General features: G+C 44.2%; 1 protein-coding gene across 2 annotated transcripts in view; it reads right to left on the bottom strand.

The window, feature by feature from the left end:
* ANKS1A (ankyrin repeat and sterile alpha motif domain containing 1A) overlaps positions 1-22,517 on the bottom strand; it is a 200,045-nt gene that overhangs the window by 65,488 nt on the left and 112,040 nt on the right. For both annotated transcript variants that reach the window (XM_011945402.1, XM_011945400.1), the window contains exon 11: positions 11,261-11,847. In XM_011945402.1, coding sequence (XP_011800792.1) covers positions 11,261-11,847 — 587 coding nt within the window. The remainder of the gene's footprint in view (positions 1-11,260; positions 11,848-22,517) is intronic.

Genomic DNA, 22,517 nt, shown 5'->3' on the forward strand with positions numbered 1-22,517 from the left:
TGGGTGACAGAGCAAGACTGTCTCAAAAAAAAAAAAAAAAGAAGAAGTCATACAAGATTGATAGATTCAACTATAAAAATTCTAAATTTCTACATGTTAAAAAAAACACATAAACATGCCACAAGGCCAAAAGACAAATCATATCACAGATAAAGGGCTGATTTTTTTCAAATATAAAGAGCTTCTACAAATTAGTAAGAAAGAGATCAATTCAATAACAACGTTAAAAAAAAAAGAGAAAAGGAATCTAGAAAATAGCGTTTTGTAAACATGTAAAGAGATGCCAGTGTCACTCATGATAAGAAACACACTTTAAAACTAACCCAAGATAACATTACCAATCTGTTAACCAAAAAGAGACTAAAAGGCTGACCACCCCCATGTTGATAAGGTGTTTACATGTTGTGGGTAGGAAAGTAAATTTAACACGCACAAACTCTTTCACATAGCTGCTCAGCTTCTGGAAACATCTTACAATGACTCTGTATAAGGATTTGCATTGCAGCAATGCTTTAATCAGTAAAAGCCTGGTAACATGTAGAATGTCCATCTACAAGAAACAAAAATAAATGATAGTATATGCACACCACGGAATATTATGAACAATAAAAAAGAAAACTCTTCATGTACTTAATTAGAATGATTTTCCAAAAATTACTTTTTATTACATGAAAAAAGCAAGGTTCAGAGCAATACACATGAGACAGCACTATTTTGTCTTTTAAAAAGAAAAATGCTTAACATGTCAGAAATGCTTCTATATGCAGAGAATATTTCTGGAAGGATATTCAAAATACCAGGGAGAAGAACCGGGAATCTGGGAGACTTATTTTTCACTATATAGTCTTTGGTACCTTTAAAATTTCACCTAGATTCAGATATTATAATGAAAAAAAATGCAGAATCCCTAGGGCATAAACATTCCATTTCTAGGGTTAGCTTTGCCTAGATTTCTACATACAGTTAGATATGGAGGTTAAGATAAACATTCCCTCCAAGGACACAGAAACAGCCTAAGATCTTGAGGCTGGGAGATCTCCATCCCTGAAGTACAGTGTGAAGATGGGATGCCAGTCCTCTGCCACTGCACCCAAGTTCCATGGCGTTCTTCACTGTCCTTTGGCCCAGTGCAGAGGGCCCAAGCTGCAAAACCAGGACTTTATGCCCACTGCATAATGGATATAAGGCTCTTCCATGCTTTTGGGGGAAGTTCTGTTGAAAATAACTAGATCCAAAGTGGAAAGGAAAGGAACCAGAACATTTACACAAACCACAACTTTTTAGCTGAGTTTACAATGGCTTCCTGCCTGTTTAAATCAGGACAGCCAAGAACAGACTGCCAGACAAATTGTCATTTGTAGGCCCCTACTGAGCTTAGGCAGTTTTCCACCTGTCCAGGCAAATAAACAGGCCGCCTTGAGTTATGGACAGGTGGGCCCTGTGGCGCCAGAGACTGGGTCGTTAGAGCTTGTGAGCAAGAGTAGGATGCCTGGGAAAGATACGCTCAGCATCTTGGCCCTGCCCAGCAGCTACAGGCCACAGGCATTCTTCTTACCCACTGGCTACTCACCAGATAGCATCAAAAGGAAACATCTATGGAGAAGAAAGCAGGACAAAGGAACCCTAGGCAGGGAGGGTAGTTGTCCATGAAAACAGAGTTGAGATCAGAGAGCACATCTTTGAGGATGTTCGCATAACACTGGGGTCAGGAAAAGAGCCTGTGTTGTTTCTGAGGGTCACACATTTCAAAGGAAGTGAAAATGAGGTCCAGATTAATTGTTTTCTCGGAGTCCTATATAATAAAAAGCCGATCCCCCAATGTCTTGCTGCCACTCTGACCACATAGCACATCTCTAAACAAATTAAAGTTCTCTGGGATATGTATACACACATGCGTGCATGCATACACAGACCACCTTCGTATCTGGTCTCTAAGAAGCTTCCTCTACCCTGACGTCCCCGAAGTCCACTCAGGGTCAGAGAATGTCTGAGGCCACCAGCATCTCCCTCTCTTACTGGTTGTAATTACCTATGGGTCTGGCTCCCGAGAGGATGTACTTAAGATTCATCAGGGCAACTTAATTGTGGTCAATGCTCTTTTAGGACATTAGCACCATTTCTGTGTTCCAAGTGGTGGTGGCATACCATGAACTCACCTTCCCTGCCTCCATGAACACCCAGTTAGTTGGCCTCCCTCACTGGATCTCCCATTTCCGAGATTTCTGGCCATCTTCTAGTCTTAGTAATTTTGAGTTCTCTTCCCTTTGCTTCACGATCCTGGTTTTCAAATTTTATTTCTGCCTTGAGTATGCAATGAGCTCATGGAAAGGCATTTCCTAAGACAATGACCTATAACCCAGCCCCTCCTCCAGAACTCACCCAACATCCTTGCCTAGGATGACAACAAGAACAATGATCAAGTTTGAGAAATTCTGATTTTATTCTAGTTCAATAGCTTTTTAAAAATGTGTGTGTGTGTGCATGTTTAAAAGCATGCACCCGACAGCTTAAAATAAAGAAATCAAGGGAAAAAACCAAGATGAGAAAGGTAACAGGTAGCAATCATGACTAAAGAAAAAGAAGTTAAAAGTAAAAGTCAAGTTATAAGGTATATTTGTAAGACAATATTAGGTGTAGGGTAGAATTTTCAATGTCTCCTACAAGGAGAAATTAAGAGAAAGTAGCCCAATAATCACTCATGCTTCTCCCTCCCCACCCTGAGCATGCACAGCTTGCTTCCTCAAAGGGGCCTTCCTTGGCTGACTCACCTAATGGCAACCCTCCTCCCACCGCACCCTCTAATCCTGTTCTTAGCTGTATTGTTCTCACAAGCACTCCTATCATCAACTCCATACTATGATTTTTACCTATTTATTCTTTTTAAATTCTCATTCCCCTCTAGCTTTCTAGAATGCCAGCTCCATGAGGGCAAAAGGATTTGTCTGTTTTGTTCATTGCATTTAGAGCCTACCTGGAAAAGAGCAAGTGCTCAACAAATTAGCTGAATGAGTAACTGTAATACAAATATACTTCAATTTTATACTATTATTACTGATTATGTAAAATACCTCTACTTGTTCTTAGACACAATTGCTTAGAATAATATAAGATGAACTATTATTCCAAAAGTCATGTAAAGTCACACACTCTGGATCCTACGGATACCTTACTAGAAAAACAAGATATGAAACCACAACCAAAGTATAAAAAGAATATACCAGAAAATGTTTCCTTCTGTGATTCTCAGCATTTGTATGGACTGGAATAAAGGTCAAATTCCTCTCATCTATATTCACCTACATTCATTGTCGCCCAAACTTTCAGTCTGGGGTTAAAAAAAAAATGTAACAAAACAAAAAAGAGAGAAAAGGAAAATTCTCCTTTTGCTGGCGATTTTACAAATACCCCAAGTCCCTCCCTGGTGCTTGATGGTGCCTTCTTGTTGCAGCTAAAGGGAACCAGGCTGTTTAGTGGGGGACAGAGGCTGGCAGTGTGCGTGGTGGCCTGCTGACACCACAAGTGGTACAAATGCTGGTGCAGAATAGAAATGTGAGTCAACCCTGGAAAAAATGTTAAAAAAAAAAAATAAAAGCAAAATCCCTCTGGCGCAGAGGGCTGAGAGGCTAGAAGAGAAGCCCATCCTTAACTCCACCTGTAAAAATAAGAATGAAAAGGAAAAATGAATGAGAAAAGTAGGGAGGAAGAAAAAAAGACAAAAAAGCATAGAAGAAAAGGGGAGAAAGAGCAAAGGGAAAAAGAAAAAGGGAAACAGATGAGTGACAGATAGGGACAGCAGCAATGGGGAAATGCATCGGTGGGAAGTGAAGTGGCAGCGGCAGGGAGGGTGCATTCCCCTTGCTTTCCAGCACCTGTCCAGTTAGAGGCATGATGGCAGCAAGGGACCAGCAAGCGGGAGAGAACACACCAGTTTTCTCATCAGCAGTCAATTGCAGAGCCAGGACTAACTCCCGCTCATTCACAACACCGGAGTTTCTCCTGTTAGCATCAAGACTGTGGAAATGCATATAAACATACATACATCTATACACACACACACTGCATGTATATATACACACATGCATATATACACATCTATAATCTAGGCTAACAAAACTCACTTCGATAGAAAGGCCAAAACTGTTTATTTACGGCTGCCTATAAAATAAATGAGATTATTTTTAAAATATGAACAAATTACCTCAATATTACCAGACCACCTAAGCCCAGTGGAAATTTAAAGGGTGTTTCATCTAGGATAAAAGTTGTGACTACTGCGTATACTTGGAAACAACTTAAACAGACATTCCAGGCCCTAATCTTTCCCCAGAGGTAGGAGTGTCACATTCTTGTTCAGGGCGGGAGGGCTTTGCTCAGCACAAAAGACTACACAGCATGCTTGTTTACATAACGAGGAACAATGTACACTGCAGAATATGGTGTGGGAAATTTAGTTATCATCAGTAGAAATGCAAATCTCCTTATTTTACATTCTTCTTTTTGCACACCTAACCCCCAAGGGTTAAACGCAGCCAAAGCCTCTATTGAGTTGAACCAATCAGCTTGTCTCTTGATGACATCATGCCTCCAATGGGACAGAGCTGGAAAGGGCGAGGCAGCGAGGCCACTTCTGGACTTGGCCTGAAAGGGTGCCCTCCCAGTTGCTGCCACTTCACTTCTCAGGAAAAGGATTCAAGAGCCAAGGGTCTCCTCAGCTACCATTTCAGACAAAGCTAGGACATTCCCAAAATCCTGTGCTAGAAATTATTCTCAGCTTATACAAAATGCATACAAAGCAAGTCCCTGCTCTTCACCCATCTCCCACTTATTTAATATTTATGAAAGCTGATTACAAAACACAAATTTATCATTTAAGCCTTTAGCCAAGTTTTAAATGACTCCAATGTTTATGCTAAGCAGACAAACAGCCTTCTGTGGTTTTCTCTTTCATAAACTTCAATCCCATTCAAAGGCAGGTGAGAGGCTGATCTGGTCATCACAAACTTTTTATCCATTCAAACCACAATATGACCAGAAAGACGTTTTTGTTCTTCCTACAAGGTATTTATCTCAGATGTTAATTGGTGCTGGTTGTGTGTGCTGTGGGTACCTCACACTGTGCAAGAGACAGAGGATGAAGACACACAAAAAGGAAATTCTGCCACAGGAGCACACAGCTGAGATGCTGAGGACACTGCCAGCTTGATGAAGGGAAAACAGGTTTCTTTCCTATAGTAGGAAGTGGGAAAGGCTTAAAGTTTTGGATTTTTAATTTTGTTAAATTTATGTATTTTTATTTGGAAATGTCTGTATCAGTGCAGAAAAACAAAGTTTTAGAGACACTGGATGCCATTACTTTTTTTTTTTTTTTTTTTGAGACGGAGTCTCGCTCTATCACCCAGGCTGGAGTGCAGTGGCCAGATCTCAGCTCACTGCAAGCTCCGCCTCCTGGGTTTACGCCATTCTCCTGCCTCAGCCTCCCGAGCAGCTGGGACCACAGGCGCCCGCCACCTCGCCCGGCTAGTTTTTTGTATTTTTTAGTAGAGATGGGGTTTCACGATGTTAGCCAGGATGGTCTCGATCTCCTTACCTCGTGATCCACCCGTCTTGGCCTCCCAAAGTGCTGGGATTACAGGCTTGAGCCACCGCGCCCGGCCGCCATTACTTTATATATCATTAGTTTATTATAAAGAAAGTTTATTATAAAGAAAGACATGGAAATTATTTATATGATGAAATATTTCAGGACTTCAGTGGAAGGAGCAGCTTCACGTGATGTCATTTCAATAGTGATTTATTTCTGTCTGCATTCTTTCCAAGAATGTCACCACCTTTAAATAAGAAATAATCCTGTCACCTAGAACTACTTTGGTGCCTCTATATTCTGCGAGAAGAATTTTGTCTCCAACTTCCACACTAATTGATCGAATCTCTCCACCCTTTCCTTTACAGCCTGATCCAACAGCTACCACTGCTGCTTGTGATACTTTTCCGTGAGATTTTCCTGCAGGCATAATGCCTCCTTTGGTTACAGTTTCAGCTGCACTCCTTTCAACCAATATTCAAAGAGTAAAAGAAATTTTCTACATGCTGGTCCCGCCATGACTCCACTGCCACAGCTTTGGTGCTTCCAGTTAAATGATGAATTTCTCCTGCTTCCCAGCACTCTCAATATCTAAGCCTTGTAGTTCATTTGCAAATGAAGATTAATTTATAATTTATATGCTAGAGCCATGTTTACTGCTCCAGCATACAGCCATCTATGCTTGCTCAGAGTTGATAGAAACAGTGCCAAAAACTGCTATGTCACTCAGGGTCCCTGCAGGAAAAGACGGCACAAATTGTGTACCTGAAGGAACTTAATAATGGGATTATTCACACAGGTTTGGGTAAGGTGCAGGGAGGGGAGCTAGTCACAATGAGGAGCCTTAGGTCAGAAGGGTCAAAGGGAGGGACCATTTACTAGAACCCAGAGAGAACAGCTATTGGGAGAAGGTCCCTCCCAGGAGTGGTGGCTTTCAGTAGAGGAACACAGCCAATCCAACAACCCCTTGGCCTATTAATGTACGACACATAGGCAGATAGAAAAGGGTAGGAATTGGACCTGAAGGGCAGGTGGAAAATGACCTGTGCAGCATCTAATGGTTGGAGAACAGTTTCAACAACAACAAACCAACCAACCTTATGATATAGCTATACAAGAGAACACTCAGCCTTTTTAGAATGGTGGTCTGAATCCAGATCTTATTGATGCTGTCATGGTAAGATATCTACAACATGCAGTAACTAGTAAGAAAAGCAAATTATAATCAGTAAATACACTAAGATGCCAAATTTGGATATGTATTAAATGTTAACAGAGGTTAAGTGTGCATGGAGGGATGTAGGTGAATTTCCCACTCCTTATCTATATATTTTTAAAGTTTTATTTATGTACACCTTCTCAGTTTGTCCTCTATTATATCCCAAGCATCATTAAGACAACAAAGAGTGCTTTGACTTGACTGGAGAACACAGAAAATAACTATAGTGAAGCTTGGATTCAGATCTCCTCTTAGGCTGAGCTCTTCCAAAGGCAAACTATGACTTCTTTGTCACCAAAAATACAATAGAAAATAGGAAGAATGCTAGTGTCATTAACAGATACGATCACAGAGGTTTACCTTAACCAGGCCATCTTTCAGAAGTCAAGTTGCTCAGGGTAGTTCAACAGGGCTGCATTAACCCACAATAAGGAGCAGTCTGTATTTGGAGAAAATGACCCCCAGATCTATTAGACATACATGTTCCCCAACTGGAGAACATCATCCCAACCAACCAACCAACCAACCAACCAACCAACCAGCCAGCCAGCCAGCCATTTGCTGGCCATTATGAAGAATAGATTTGAAAAATAAATTGTAGAGAAGGCTGTAGATTTCTCTACAACCTCTCTTCTCCTCTCAGGGAGTTCAACAGAAAGTTCGTTAACTTCTCAATTGAGAACAATGGGGAAGGTGCCTGCCCTACTTTCTCAGGCTGGGTGGGCTCTCCCATCCCTGCAGTGAGGCAGAGCTGTGTAGGAGGATCACCAGTTGAAGGGTTTGAACTCCAGTGGTTCCCCATGACTCTGCCACCACCAAACAACAAAGAAACTCCTGCAAAGAGCTCTGCCTTTTTGTTTGTTTGTTTGTTTTGAGACAGAGTCTCACCCTGTCACCCAGGCTGAAGTGCAGTGGTGTGATCTCCGCTCACTGCAACCTCCGCCTCCTGGGTTCAAGCAGTTCTCTTGCCTCAGCCTCCTGAGTGGGTGGGACTACTGACACATACCACCACGTCCGGCTAATTTTTGTATTTTTAGTAGAGATGGGGTTTCACTATTTTGGTCAGGCTGGTCTCGACCTCCTGACCTCAGGTGATCCACCTGCCTCAGCCTCCCAAAGTGCTTGGATTACAGGCATGAGCCACCATGCCCGGCCTGAGCTCTGCCTTTCTTAAGGTCTGAAGGCACTCCAGGCCTCAGTTCCCATTCTCGGAAGCTCCAAGCACAACAGTAACATTAATATCTACCGCTTAGTCAACACTTTATGCATGCTAGGAACTATGCTAGGCAGTTAAACACATCTCTAATTGGTAAAACACTCTGAAACACAGATCTAACTGCCTCAGTTTCACAAATAAGAACAACAACAGTGAGCTTACTGAGGTTGTCCATGCACCGAGGTGGAGATGGCGGAGCTGGGGCTCAAAGCTGGACCTGCTGACTCCCGAACCTGAGCCCATCTGCTGTCCTGCACTTCCTTCTAGGAACAGCGTGAGGGGCTCCCACCCCACAGCCTTCCTTCTGCCTCCCCAGGCCTCACAGTGAGGAGCTGAGCTAGGCCCAAGCACTTTCAGATCCTTCAGAGCAGAGTTCCCCACATCCTGGGGTCCAAGGACAACAAAGAAAAACATCAGGAAGGACAGGATATGGCAAAGCAGGCTACGGGCACTGGTCAGGGATAGGGTGGGAAGCAGCCATTAACTAATGCCCTATTCCAGGAAAGCCTGCCAAGGCCCTGGGTTTAGGGCCAATCACTGGGGGAAACACTTTTGGAGTTTCTCTTTAGAGAGTGATATCCACAGAAACCAAGTATAATATCACTAAGAAACAACATTGAAGGGTTACACATAAGGGGCCCTGTTAATGTTTAGGATGTAAGCAAACCTTGGTCTTCTGAATTCTTTCCAGTAAGACCTCAATTGCCTTTAAGTTTTTTCAAATTTAAAATGTAGCAGGGCTTCTGCATTTCAGTCACACTAGAGAACTGGCCCACAACACCTAGATCTTGGATAGATCTAGATCCCTGGGCCATTGCATGCACTTGCGATCTTTATCTGCACAGGTGATATCAGCAAATGAACCTCCTCTCGATGCAAAGAGACACTGGCTTATGAGCCCACACAGACAACCTCTAGCCCAGCTTTGCCCAGGTGATTTTGTATTTCTTGGCCAGGAGGAAACAGTGGAGCCCATAAGACTGCCCAGAAATGCTGCATGTTAACAGGACATAAATATCCTGGGAAGAATCGCCCAGTACTGCTGACCTCTCCGGGTGGGCATACGTTCAGGAGCCATAAGGAAGAGGTGATTCATTGGACTGGTAAAGCTGATTTCCAGCCCGTTTAAAGGATTCTGAGACACTGCCTTGATAGCATATCTAGGAGTCATCCCTCAGTATCCACAAGGGATTGGTTCCAGAACACCCTTTGGATATCAAAACCTGTGGATGTTCAAGTCCTTGACATGAAATATTACTGCATATAACCTACATACATCTTGTATATTCTAAATCATCTCTAGATTACTTATAATACCTGATACAATGTAAATGCTATATGTAATTGTTATACTGTATTTTTATTTGCATTCTTTGTTATTGTTGTTTTATGTTTTTCTCCCAAACATTTCCATCCACAGTTGACTAAATCCACAGACGCAGAAACCATGGATATGGAAGGCTGGCTGTACTCATCTCTTGGCCTGATGCTCGAGGCCCTCTCACTACCTGGTGCAAATCTCACTTTCTACCCTTATTTCTCACTCTGCCCTTACACACACTCAGCACCCTCCTCTTAAATTTATCTTGAACTTTTCCTACAGCTGACTGTAAATTAGTAAAACTCTGTTTTAAAAAACAAAGGTAGAGCACACATTCCTACAAATATACATACTCCAGTGTGTAATCTCCTGGCACCCCCCTCCCCCAAGCTATCTCAGTCATAGTGATTTTCCACGAGTGGCCAGGCATCTAGCACAGGCTCATCAAATCTTTGTTTACTAAGCAATGAAAATCTTCTGCACAGGATTCCTCTGTCTCTGCCTAATCAGAATCTTAAGCTTCATCTTCTACCTTATCTGGAGGTAGTGCTGGAAGCACAGCCTCCACCCTCAACCCCGTTCCTTCACTGGAAACAGACTGGCTTTGGTTTACATAACTTTCCAGCACCTACCCAAATAGAGTTGGGTAGGGCATTAAGTCTACAGATTGCTCAAATGGACATGTCAGCTGTAGTGTTCGCTTCCTCTTGAAGAGCTAAATGCAGTTCTTGAAATTATTCCTCAGAGACAGACCCAGTCCACTTCAAAGGCAGCTTCCACTCAGTAAGAAGCTTGCAAGGGTGGTACTTTTAACATTCCCAGGGTGTTTACCTATCTTTGAGAAACACATTCTTCTGCTCAGCGAGACATGCCATAGGTCACTGAGAAATACTTCGGTACATATTTCCAACTAATAATGACTATGAAAGAAAACTGGGCCTCTGACTCCCAATGTTTTCTACTCCCTAATCTTCGTTTCCTGAACCACTTAGCCCTCTTCTGCCTGACCAATCTGGGAATGTGGGATGGGCAGGACCCTTCTGCTGGAAGAAGTATTTGGCCTTCCAGGACAGCACAGTAAGAATAATCATGGAGAAGCAGGGACTAGAAAAGCCTTCCTCTTGCAGCTGTAAAAAAGAATGAGATCGTGTCCTTTGCAGGCAACATGGATGCAGCTGCAGGCCATTATTTGAATTAACACAGGAACAGAAAACCAAACAGTGCAGCATGTTCTCCCTTAAACATTGGGTACTCATGGACATAAAGATACAACAATAGACACTGGGGACTACTGGAGAGGGGAGGGAGTGGGGGCAAGGGCTGAAAAACTAACTACTGGGGACTATGGACTATGCCCACTACCTGGGTGATGAGATCAATCGTATCCCAAACCTCAGCATCATGCAATATACCCATGTAACAAACCTGCACATGTATCTCCTGAATCTACAATAAAAGTTGAAATTATATATATATAAAAAGAAAAGCCCCCTGTCCTCCCCTAAACACCCCATCACACCTCTCAACTAACCCTGGATCTTCTCTCTTCCTCCTGAAGGACTCATAGGAAGTACTCCAGCTCATCTTAAGCATCTCCAGGGTGAGCATGATTCTCTCAATGGGGCTGATGGGATCCAAATATTTCCAAACAGCATGTCATTTCTAGAAACTGCCCCTCCCTCAGCCCTGCTCTGCTGGGGCCTCCACCAGCTAATTTAACCATTAATGGACCTGTCTTCTGTGATCCACGCTACCTGAGGCTCGCCTCTTCTTACGATTGTCAGAAACACATTAGTTACAGAGTGAAGGAACCAGAGCAACCCTGCCCAGATCCTGGGCCTGACAGTTGGCACTCAGGGGAGCTGTGGTGGGCTGTGGCCAGCCTGGCCAGCCCAGCTCCCTGTGACGTCATGTCGGCCTTACCTCATCCCACTCCGAGGCGAAGGAGGGTGACTTCTCCAGCCTCTTCTTCCCAATGCTGCAGTTGGATAAGGACTCGCTCCGACTCCCCATGGTAGCGTCCTCTGTGGGTGAGCAGGTCAGGAGATCAGAGTCAGACTTGGACAAGCTGCGGCTGAGTTTGAGTTCAGCTTTGGGTTTGCTGGTGGGAGGGGCTCGGCTCCTGGCCCCACTCCGGTCTCCTTCCTCAGCACCACCAGGGTGCGGAGATGCTGTGTGAGTCAAAGTTTCAGGGTGTGAGCGGCTGTTGGTGGTGGGCAGGCCTGTTAGGTAGCCCACTCTCTTGCTCTGGTCCAGGGCACTGGGTTGGGAGGCTCCAGGAGCATGCACACCCGTCTCCTCCAGCTGCATGCTGGCCTTGTGGCAGGCGCCCTGCTGGGGGGACCCGTCTGGATGGCTCTGGCCAGCAGTACAGAGCAGCTGGAAAGGGTCCTGCCCCACCTCGCACACCGGGGAGGAGCCGTGGAGGAGGCCTGAGAACTGCTCTGGGACCTGCCCGTCCTGCCCCTCCGCAGAGTCCTGGCTCCGGCTGCTGCTGCTCTGCCTGTGGTCTTGGAGTGGACGGAGAGACAGAGAAATAAAAAATTAAACGTTGCAAAAATCAACAAAGTTCCAATGCAGCAAGCATACGGCACAGCAGAGGAATTCACAGAGAAACAGGAGAGAAACTGGATAGGCTGGGGAGGGGGAGAGGAAAGAAGAAGAGAGAGGAAGGAAGACAGTTTTCATATTGTTCTTAATGTTCAATTTGTACCCAAAGTCAGAGCATTTATGAAATTCCAAACACTGGCCTGATTAATGCTATCTGGCAGCCTTCCCTGTTGTTAGATTTCTGTTAACATTAACGACCAGACTTTGCTATATAAGGCGAGAAGAGTGTTAACTATAATCTAGAGAAAGGACACAAGTCAGGACAGAGTGAGTGAACATGGAGCAAAAGTGAGAGCGCCAGTGGCCAGTGAGCAAGCGTGAGCAGTGAGACTCACTCCTGGAACATCTGATACATTTCCATAAAGGCCAAAGTGTTATTTAAAGGCCACCCGCCCTCCCTTTCTTTGGCAAGCAGCAACAGAAAAAAAAAAAAAAAAAAAAAAGGTCACGATCCACAACCTGCAACTTCTGGAATTCCTTAACAGAAACAAAACGGCAGAGAAATAACTGCTTCCTTCCTCCGAGGGGGCCATTCCGAGTTCCACGCCTCATCCTTCCTTCCTCAGGGAGCACAGACTTTTCTTTCTCTTTCTCTCTTTTTTTTTTTTTTTTTTTGAGAATGTATACAACTTGCTTCTTCCAAAATCTCCCAGCTGCTCATATTTGTTTAAGTTTAACCTTAGTTGATCCACTGAAAACAAAATGGTCTAATTTGTCAATGCCAGGAGACATTTGCAGTTCTCTCGAGACTTCCCCAACATCCTAGAAATCTGACACTACTAGCTCAGGAGGCCAACTACTACTGTACACTCAAATACCTCGCCCTGAAGTAGCATAAATAGTTGGTCAAATCAGAATCTAACATCAGCACTACACTGGCACACCCAGGGGCTTCCCTTGCATGAACTCAGTCCCATTAAAGATTTTAACCCACATCATCAGAGTAAATAACATTATGTCCAGCACTAGCTCACATTTCATAATATTCAACTTTATCTTCTCTATACGTGGAATCTGTTGCACCTACAACAAACAATTCCCTAGTCTGCTCAAAACTCTCAAGAACTATTCATGAGCTCAGAGAACCATGGGTCAACTATGTTTACAGATGAGAAGTCTTAGTGGTTACCCCAGGTGGTGGGGGAGAAGACTTTAACCCAGGAGCCTGAAGATCTGGCTCTGGTCCTGGCCGAGCTGTTCTCTAGCTGTGTGGCCTTGGCAGTGATTTCATCTTATTGGGCCTCAGTGTCTAAAGTAAGTGGGCTGGGCTACATGATACTTAAAAATCCCTTTAGGCCGGGCGCAGTGGCTCAAGCCTGTAGTCCCAGCACTTTGGGAGGCCAAGACGGGCGGATCACGAGGTCAGGAGATGGAGACCATCCTGGCTAACATGGTGAAACCCCGTCTCTACTAAAAAATACAAAAAACTAGAACTAGCCAGGCGAGGTGGCGGGTGCCAGTAGTCCCAGCTACTCGGGAGGCTGAGGCAGGAGAATAGCGTAAACCTGGGAGGCGAAGCTTGCAGTGAGCTGAGATCCGGCCACTGCACCCCAGCCTGGGCGACAGAGCGAGACTCTGTCTCAAAAAAAAAAAAAAAAAAAATCCCTTTAATGTCATGATAGTGATGAGAATCCAGGTCTCCACCATGTCATGATGGTACACTTCTCCCACTTAGGGAGACGATGCCCCTGCTTGGGTACCTCTCCTGTTGCTGCCTACACAGTACCCACTCTCCCTCATCAGCACGCCTGAAGGCCCAAAGCCCCTTCTTGAGGTTCAGGTCTGCAACTGGAGAGGGTAGCCAGATGAGGAGGGGTGCAAAATGAAAAGTGCTTTATAAACACAACCTACTACAGTCTCCAATGCCCATGCATGACGCTACTGTCCTGTAACAGTGGTTCTTCCAAAACAGGTTTCAAGAAATAGTCTCAACAACCAGCTCTCACAGTGAACCCAACTCGCTGAGGTCTGAGCGGCGATACATTTCCCCCATCTCTCCCCTCTCCTCCCGGCTCCAGAAGAGCAGTTCGGTCTCCACAGTCTGTTCAGCTTTTCACGAGTCTAGAGAAGTGGCCAAGGGCAGCCAATTAGCTCCACATTATGGCTCTGATTACTTATCCACAGGAGCACAGAAGCACCAACTTTGGCATGTCCCTCCTCTATACTTTATTTTTTTTGAGACCAAGTCTTGCTCTGTCACCCAGGCTAGAGTGCAGTGGCACTCTCTTGGCTCACTGCAACCTCTGCCTCCTGGGTTCAAGTGATTCTCCTATCTCAACCTCCTGAGTGGCTGGGAGTACAGGTGTGTGCCACCATGCCCAGTTAAATTTTTTGTATTTTTAGTAGAGATGGGGTTTTGCCATGTTGGCCAGGCTGGTCTGGAACTCCTCAAGTGATTTGCCCGCCTTGGCCTCCCAAAGTGCTGGGATTATAGGCGTGAGCCACCGCCCCCTGCCACTCCTTTACACTTGACCACTTTGAGACTTTCAACCCCAACTCAAAAATGCTATACCGCAAAGGTCAGGTCCTGAGCAATGAACAAGCCCTGAAAAACTTGAATCCTTTAGGGAAGAAGGAATGTTGATTACACAAGAGTTTCACATAGCTTAACCGAGGCCCCAGGAAGCCACGACTCACGGCTATGAATATTACATACAACAACTGGCAGCCAGAACAGAGCTACCCAGTGGTGTTGCGTGGTGGGGCCACAGTCAGGATGACACATGACCACTTAATGTGGCTCAGGTCAATAGTACTTCATAGGAGAAGCTGATGGGGACAGTTAATCAGGCTGCAAAATTTGCCATCTCTGGGATCACATTATAATGGCCAACTTCCTATAGATCCTGGCCCAAGGTACAATGTCCCTCTGCCTATATTTGAATGCAAGGTGACTTTGATAAAAGGAGCATAGGCTTCTACTGCTTTGTATCAACTTCCAGCTTCATATTTAACAACTAGGAGCTAAGGGACCAACAATGAAAGAAAACACCATAGCTCAGAACTGGGGGCCAGCCTGGCTCACACTGCCTGGGTGGACCTCAGAACTCAGGCCACAGAGAATGTTCGAACTGCTGCTGTGGGAGCCAACAATGCAGGCCCTGTGAAACAGCCACCCATTCATGCCAGCTATCAATGATGAAAGAGAGACAGATGCCAGGGGCTCAATACCAGACACAAGCCAGGGGGAAGGAAGTGGGCGGAAGGAAAGAATGGAAACTTATGGAGGAAGGAAATATGTGGTGTGGAGGAAGAATCTCTGAGGGACATAATCCTATTAGAGAAACCACAATCCACCAATATTGTGTGGAATATAAAAAATGATGGAAAGAAATTCTTATAATCATATGACTTAGCCAGGCAATTCCTAAGAAAGACACTTTGGTATCTGAAAAGCTTGCCGAGATCTAAGAGCCTAAGGCTGGTGTTCTCGTTCCCATTAAAAACTACATCCAAGGCCAAGATGAGTTTTTTTGGCAGATCAATGGGTGGGAAAAGAATTACTCAATGGTTTCTTCCTTCTGTAAAGTAAGGATAATATAAGGTCTCTTAGGGACAAGGTGCTAACAATAGAGTACACTGATCAAGAAGCAGTTCTTAAGCAAATTACTTCACTTCTTTGTGCAATTCTGGGATCTTAATTGGGGGATTGTTGCGGTAATTAAATTATACGTGTAATGCATTAAGAACCATGTCTGGCACATGCCACACTCTCAACAGATGTTAAAATTGTTATTATCCTCCACACAGTATCCGTTACAACACACTTTGCTCACAGATGAGACCAACTACTTCTCCGTTCCTCACAGGTCTGTCACAAGGATCATCAAAGATAAGGCCATGAAAGTACTGTGTAAGATATAAAGCACTTCACAAGCATTCATTACCTTCACCATCCTCATAACTCTGAGCAGCAGAAGGAAGGGACAGAAGGTAATATGGTGAGAGGGCTGAAGTGAGAAACTCTAAGACAGGCCCCAGCACTGTCACTGTAACCACTCACCCCATCGACAAACGTATGAAGTGTCTGACCTCAGGAGGCACCCAGGTGGTATGAGGATAAAGAAGCTGGGTGTGGTGGCTCACGCCTGTAATCCCCACACTTTGGGAGCCTGAGATGGGAGGATCGCTTGAGCTCAGGAGTTCAAGATCAGCTTGGGCAGCATGGTGAGACCTCATCTCTATAAAGAATTTAAAAATTAGCTGGGTGTGGTGGTGCACACCTGCAGTCCCAGCTACTTGGGAGGTTGAGATGGGAGGATAATTTGAGTCCAGGAATTCAAGGCTGCAGTGAGCTATGATTATGCCACTGCACTCCAGCCTGGGAGACAGAGCGAGACCTTGTCTCCCCCAAAATAAAATAAAAATAAAAATAATTTAAAAAAAAATGAAGACACCAAGTCTGCCTCAATAGATGCTTTAAGACAGGCATGAACCATATGCATGGCAGACAAAAAGGAAAGTCTGCTTACTTTGAACCAGAAGGTTTCTCAGAAGAGGCAGCTTTCGATCTGAGCACTGAAGGAGAAGTAAGACCTTGTCAGGCTTACAGAGAAGTAAAAATACATTAGAAAAGGCAGAGAAGGGACAGGTGTGGCAGCATATTCCTGGAATCCCAGCACTTTGGGAGAATGAAGGAGGAGGATCACTTGAGCTCAGGAGTTAAGAGACCACCCTGGGCAACAAACCTCATGCCAGGGACTAGTGAAGTTGCAGAAGAGACCCTTAGGCCTTTCTCCCACGCTACTTCTCATGTTCCCCGAGCTCTGCCCTTCCCACAGTCTGCCCTTCTAGGAGAGAAACAAGGAGATAACGGCACACAGGGAGGGAGGCCTGCTTCTTATGCTACCCATACATCAAGGCCAGCTGCTCTACACAATAAGGCACACCAGCATGCTAATTCCCAATCCCATCAACTTGTGATCCTCATTCATTTTCCTTTTACCCTGTGAGCTACCGAAGCAAGGGGTCTTCTGCTGCATTTTAATTACTATGATGAGCTATGGGATCTCAAGGGCTTTTGAATAGTAACATTTTAACATTTACACATTTTCATTCACCTCTGCCCACTTAAGGATGAAGAATGCAGCTCATGTGAGGAGTTGCTAACTCAAATCAACCCTCAGGCCCAGAGAAGAAGGCTGGGGGACCCAGTGTCCCAGGTTGTTTTGTGTTCTCTGTATCATTAGGATTGGAATCCTCCAGCTGCCTAGTGACTATGGTGAGCGTCAAAAACCATGGATGTGCAGGAGAACTCCCAAGTACATGGCTGCTTTCAGAGGGTCACCAGGCTCTCCCTGGAAGGAAGGTCCTGACTAGGTTATTCAGACATTTGCTGAAGACTGCAATTTGATAAGACAAATAGACTGAGAGTTCGTTTTGGTCCATGCAACATGAGAAATAGAGTAAGAGCTAGATGGGGATTCAAGAAGCCCATGTTTTAGTTCCAGCCCTGTGACTTTTCCTCTTTAGGCCTCTTTCAAAAAATGAATGCCTGGGATGCATTCTCCAGGGCTTTGGAATTTAGGCTGGTTTGAATCTGTGTTTAAACGACCTCTCTATGGTCCCTTCCAGTTCTATGATGTCAAGAACATGAATAGCAGCAAGGCTTTTGATGAAATGGTTTTAGCCTCGTGGTTAAAAGTATAGGCTTTGGATTCAGTCACACTAGGGTTTAAGTCTCAGCTCCAATACCTAACCTTTTCTTCCTCAGCTCTGAAACAGGGACAAAAATAGCCTTACCCTGAAGATCTGTCATGAGATATACAATGACATAATCAACATAAATGAAATCAGCATGGCAGCTGGCCCGTGGGAAGCATTCAGTAAATGATAGCTGCTATCATTATCACCATTTTTCATTTACAGTCATTTCTGAACTCTTAGCTCATCATGCTAACACTGCACACAGAGGCTGGTTTCCCTTCTCCTGACTCTGCAAAGGAGACTGATTTCTTCTGAGTAGCCCTGTTAATGAGGCTAAATAAAACTCAAATGCCAGGGAAGGCCAGTATTTTTGCAAGTTTGGTTTGGGATTACATGTAACAGCACAGTGGAAAATCTTCAGACTAGGAGCCATCTGTACTCACCTTGGGGCCCATAGGTATAGCCCAGCTTTGGGACTTAAGACTGTTTCACAGTGAGTTGGTCTTGATTATCTCATTATATCTCCCCCACTTCCCTGAATTCCTGAAGAGTCTGTTCTCTGCCTGTCATTGGACCTCTGACCTCTGGCCCCCAAACTTCCCTAGTTTTCAATATACCAGCTTTGCCCGGATCAGCTTCCAACCAGCCATGATTTCTAACCATGACTAATTTAATAGCACATTTGCTGTCTTTGCTCCCCTTGATCTTCTGCCAGTTCCTGTACTGGGTATTCATAGCCATTTGCTTTCTCTTCTCCAGTTGCTGGAATGTTGAGCCCTTTTAAATACTCAAGAAACAACTGACTTGAGTCCTCACCAATTCACCTACCTCAGCTGGCTTCCAACAGCTACTACTTATTGAGTACTACTCCTTCTGTGCTAGACACTATGCCAAGCATTTTCTTTCTAATATTCACAACCACCATGAGGTAAGAATTAGTATCCCTTCTACATGTAGAAACTGAGGCTTAAAGAGGTTAAATGATTCCCTAAATAATGGTCACCATCCAGTAAGTGCTAGAAAAAGAATTCAAATGCCAGCCTGATTACCAGGCCCAGTAAGCTTTTCACTCATCTCTTGAAAACTATGTCAGATCGATTTCCTCATCTCTTCTGCTCTCTTTAAGCCATCATCTTTACCCACAGCACCTGTACTTTTTGGAGGACAATCACATCAATTTCCTGGGAAGACAGATCAAACTTTTTTAATGACTACTCTCAACACCATGTAAAAATTGGGGGGTAATTTCATCACTTCTCTCCTACCTTAGAAATTAGACCCCATTTAGGATTTACCAATGGCCTTCTAACTGCCTAACCTTTTTTCTAGTTTTCATTCTTCTAGCTCTTTCTGTAGCAATGGATACTGTTTGCCCATTGCTCCCAGTACCCACTCCACCCTTCCTTCCTTGGTTATGGGACTTTTAGACAGGTTCACAGCCACCTAGACTAAAGACAATTACTTCCCACCTCCTTTGTAGCTAGGTGTAACCACATGACCAAGTTCTGGCCAGTGGGTTATAAGTGAAAGTGGCATGTGTAACTTGTGGGAACTATCTTTAAAGTGCCATTCTCCCCTTTCTTCCTTCCCATACTGATGGCTTGAACTTGGATAGCCATCTTGAACTATGAGATGGCAGAAGGGAGACTGGGTCCTTAATGGTCATAAACTGCCATTAAGCCTAGCACTCCCACTCTGGACTTCTATCTTGTCCAAACCACAGTTATTCAGGGTTTTCTGTCACACTGAGCCTTGGCTCCTAAGATATTGCGTTATCCCAGTTATCTTCCTACATTTCTTTCCCCTTGTGCCTCTAAATACAAGCTCTACTCTTTTTTTTTTTTTTTTTTTTGAGACGGAGTCTCGCTCTGTCGCCCAGGCTGGAGTGCAGTGGCCGGACCTCAGCTCACTGCAAGCTCCGCCTCCCGGGTTCACGCCATTCTCCTGCCTCAGCCTCCCGAGTAGCTGGGACTACAGGCGCCTGCCACCTCGCCCGGCTAGTTTTTTGTATTTTTTTAGTAGAGACGGGGTTTCACCGTGTTAGCCAGGATGGTCTCAATCTCCTGACCTCGTGATCCACCCGTCTCAGCCTCCCAAAGTGCTGGGATTACAGGCTTGAGCCACCACGCCCGGCCGCTCTACTCTTTTAAAAAAAAAAAATTACTATTATTTTAGAGACAGGGTCTCACTCTGTCACCCAGGCTGGAGTTCAGGAGGCTCGACCACCTGGGCTCAAGCAGTCCTTCCACCTCAGCCTCCAAGCAGCTAGGACTACAGGTGCACACCACCACACCCAGCTAATTTTTTTAAATTTTTTATTTTCATAGAGGCAAGATCTCACTGTGTTGCCCAGGCTAAGTGCTGTTTTGGACCTCTTCAATCTCTCTCATCTCTCAGCAAAAGGATTCTTTTTTTTTTTTTTGAGACGGAGTTTTGCTCTGTCATTCAGGCTGGAGTGCAGTGGCTTAATCTTGGTTCACTGCAACCTCTGCTTCCCAGGTTCAAATGATTCTCATGCCTCAGCTTCCTGAGTAACTGGGATTATAGACATGTGCCACCATACTCAGTAAATTTTTGTATTTTTAGAAAAGATGGGGTTTCACCATGTTGGCCAGGCTGGTCTTGAACTCTTGGCCTCAAGTGATCCACCCATCTCAACTTCCCAAAGTGCTGGGATTACAGGCAAGACCCACCGTACCCGGCCTGGATTCTCTTTTATGTTAAGAATCACCTCAACTTGGATGATTCCTAAATCCATATTTCTAATCTTCACATCTCTCATCAGACTCATATTTCCAAGTGTTTATGAAGTATCTTTACTTGGATGTTCTCTGGTACCTAAAACACCTCAAACATAACACCTTTGAAACCGGACTTAACATCTTCCCTCAAACATGCCCCTCCCTCGATTCTCTATTCCTGTTAGTCGTACATTATTTTCTCAATTAACCAAGCTCAAACCTCGGAAACATCCTGAAATTCCTCTCCTGATTTCTATACATTTTGTTCCATGGTCCTGTTAATTCTGCTTCTTCTATACCTCTCCCACTCATACCTCCCTTCGTATAACTTCCTACTCTCCCTCTAGTCTGGGCTCCAATTACCTTAGAGAGACTCTGTGAAGTCTCTTGACTTTAGGGCTTTCCCGCCTCCAGTCTCTCCCAGTCTAAGCAATCTAAGAGTCCACAATTATATATTTCTGAAGTGTGGCTCCTATCCTGTCACCCAATTTAAAAAGCCTCAATAACACTGCATTGTCTTGGGAATAAACAGTGACGCTGGAGATCCAATGCTCTATGACAAGTTCCCTTTGTTCCAGCCAAACCGGATTACTCTTACCATTCTCCAGACATGTTCTCTATATCTCCTCCCATCATCTCACTGTTGTCTATGCCATTCCTCCTGCCTGAAATGCTCTCTCCTTATCAGGTATAACTCTATCTAGGTATAACTCTATCAGGTATAACTCTATCTAGGGGTTCAGCTCAACTGCGATTTCGTTAATAAAGCCATCCAAGATCTCTTACACTGACATAATTTATCCCTCTTTTGGACACCAAAATTACTTTTGTACCACTTTCATATGAATTTAACATATTCTGTCATCTTTCAGTTATTTTACATAAGTCTCATGTATATAAATGCATAATATACATGTATATAAACGGCTGTCAATACATCTGGTGGAGGAAAATTTAGAAGCACAGTTCATAAGGCTTGGACTTGTTCTACAATGGAAAGAAAATTGAACTATTCCAACTCAGAAATATAAATTAATAAGAAGACAGTTATACACCAGGACTTTGGGCAGGAGCTCCTCTAACGCAAGAAGATGAGAAAAGTAAAGTGCAGTGGCTTGTGCCTGTGACCCCAGCTACACAGGAGGCTGAGGTGGGATTGCTTGAGGCCAGGAGTTCGAGACTAGCCTGGACAATACAGTGAGAACCCATCTCTAAAAAATTTTTTTAGCTGGGCATGGTGGCACATGCCTTTAGTCTAGCTATTCAGGAGGCTAAGGCAGGAGGGAGGATTGCTTGAGCCCAGGAGCTGGAGACTGCAGGGAGCTATGACCACACCACTGCACTCCAACCTAGCAATGGAGCAAGACCCCTGTCTATTTAAAAAAAAAAAAGATGGCGAGAGAAGAGGAAGCTGCTGAAGACAAGGCTTAATTGTCAGACTGTCTCATTTATATGTCTTCCCTTTGGAAAAAGCATCCAAACATACTCCTGGGTATTCATTTTGAAAATCTAGCCTGGACTTCTTGGTAAAGATGATAGATCAAACACAGGTACCTATTTTCTCTTCTTCCTGAAATCTCATTAAACCAACAGTAAAAGTGGGACTATAGTTGGAAGCACACTGAGAAAACAATCCAAAACTGGCACAGGAAAAGCCAAGACTTACACTCTAGAATTCCCCAATAGCTAAGGAATTGGTACTCTGACATAGGAGTAAAGGGAGAAGCTAAAAACCATTTCCTCCCCTTTGGAAGGATTAAGGTCTTCATACTGATGCATGAACTGTGCGTAGACTCAAATGTGTAGCTCTCAGCAATACTGACTTAATCTCAAAAACTTCTGAAGTGTAGCTGCACGCCAAAAAGTCCACATATATCACTGTCTTCAGATAATCATTCATCACTGTCCTCTCTTAAGTACCACTTTACCTGGACCCAAGCACTATTAGTGGATGCTAAAGCACCACAGAAAACACGATGGCTTTTAGAGCTCTTGGCTACATTCCCATTTGCTATCAAACCTGGAAAGTTGTCCACTATTTCTCTGAGTGGTAATATGTCCAGAACATCCAGTGAGCAAAGAATTAAACATGAAGGAGAAATAAATGACTATGCTATACAAAACAGGAATCACTGTTCTTGGTTATGCTTGCCCTGTATGATAATTTCAGAAGACTTTTTCTA

Source organism: Colobus angolensis, unplaced genomic scaffold, assembly GCF_000951035.1.
Source record: "Colobus angolensis palliatus isolate OR3802 unplaced genomic scaffold, Cang.pa_1.0 Scaffold24, whole genome shotgun sequence".
In the NCBI taxonomy this organism is placed as follows: domain Eukaryota; kingdom Metazoa; phylum Chordata; class Mammalia; order Primates; family Cercopithecidae; genus Colobus; species Colobus angolensis.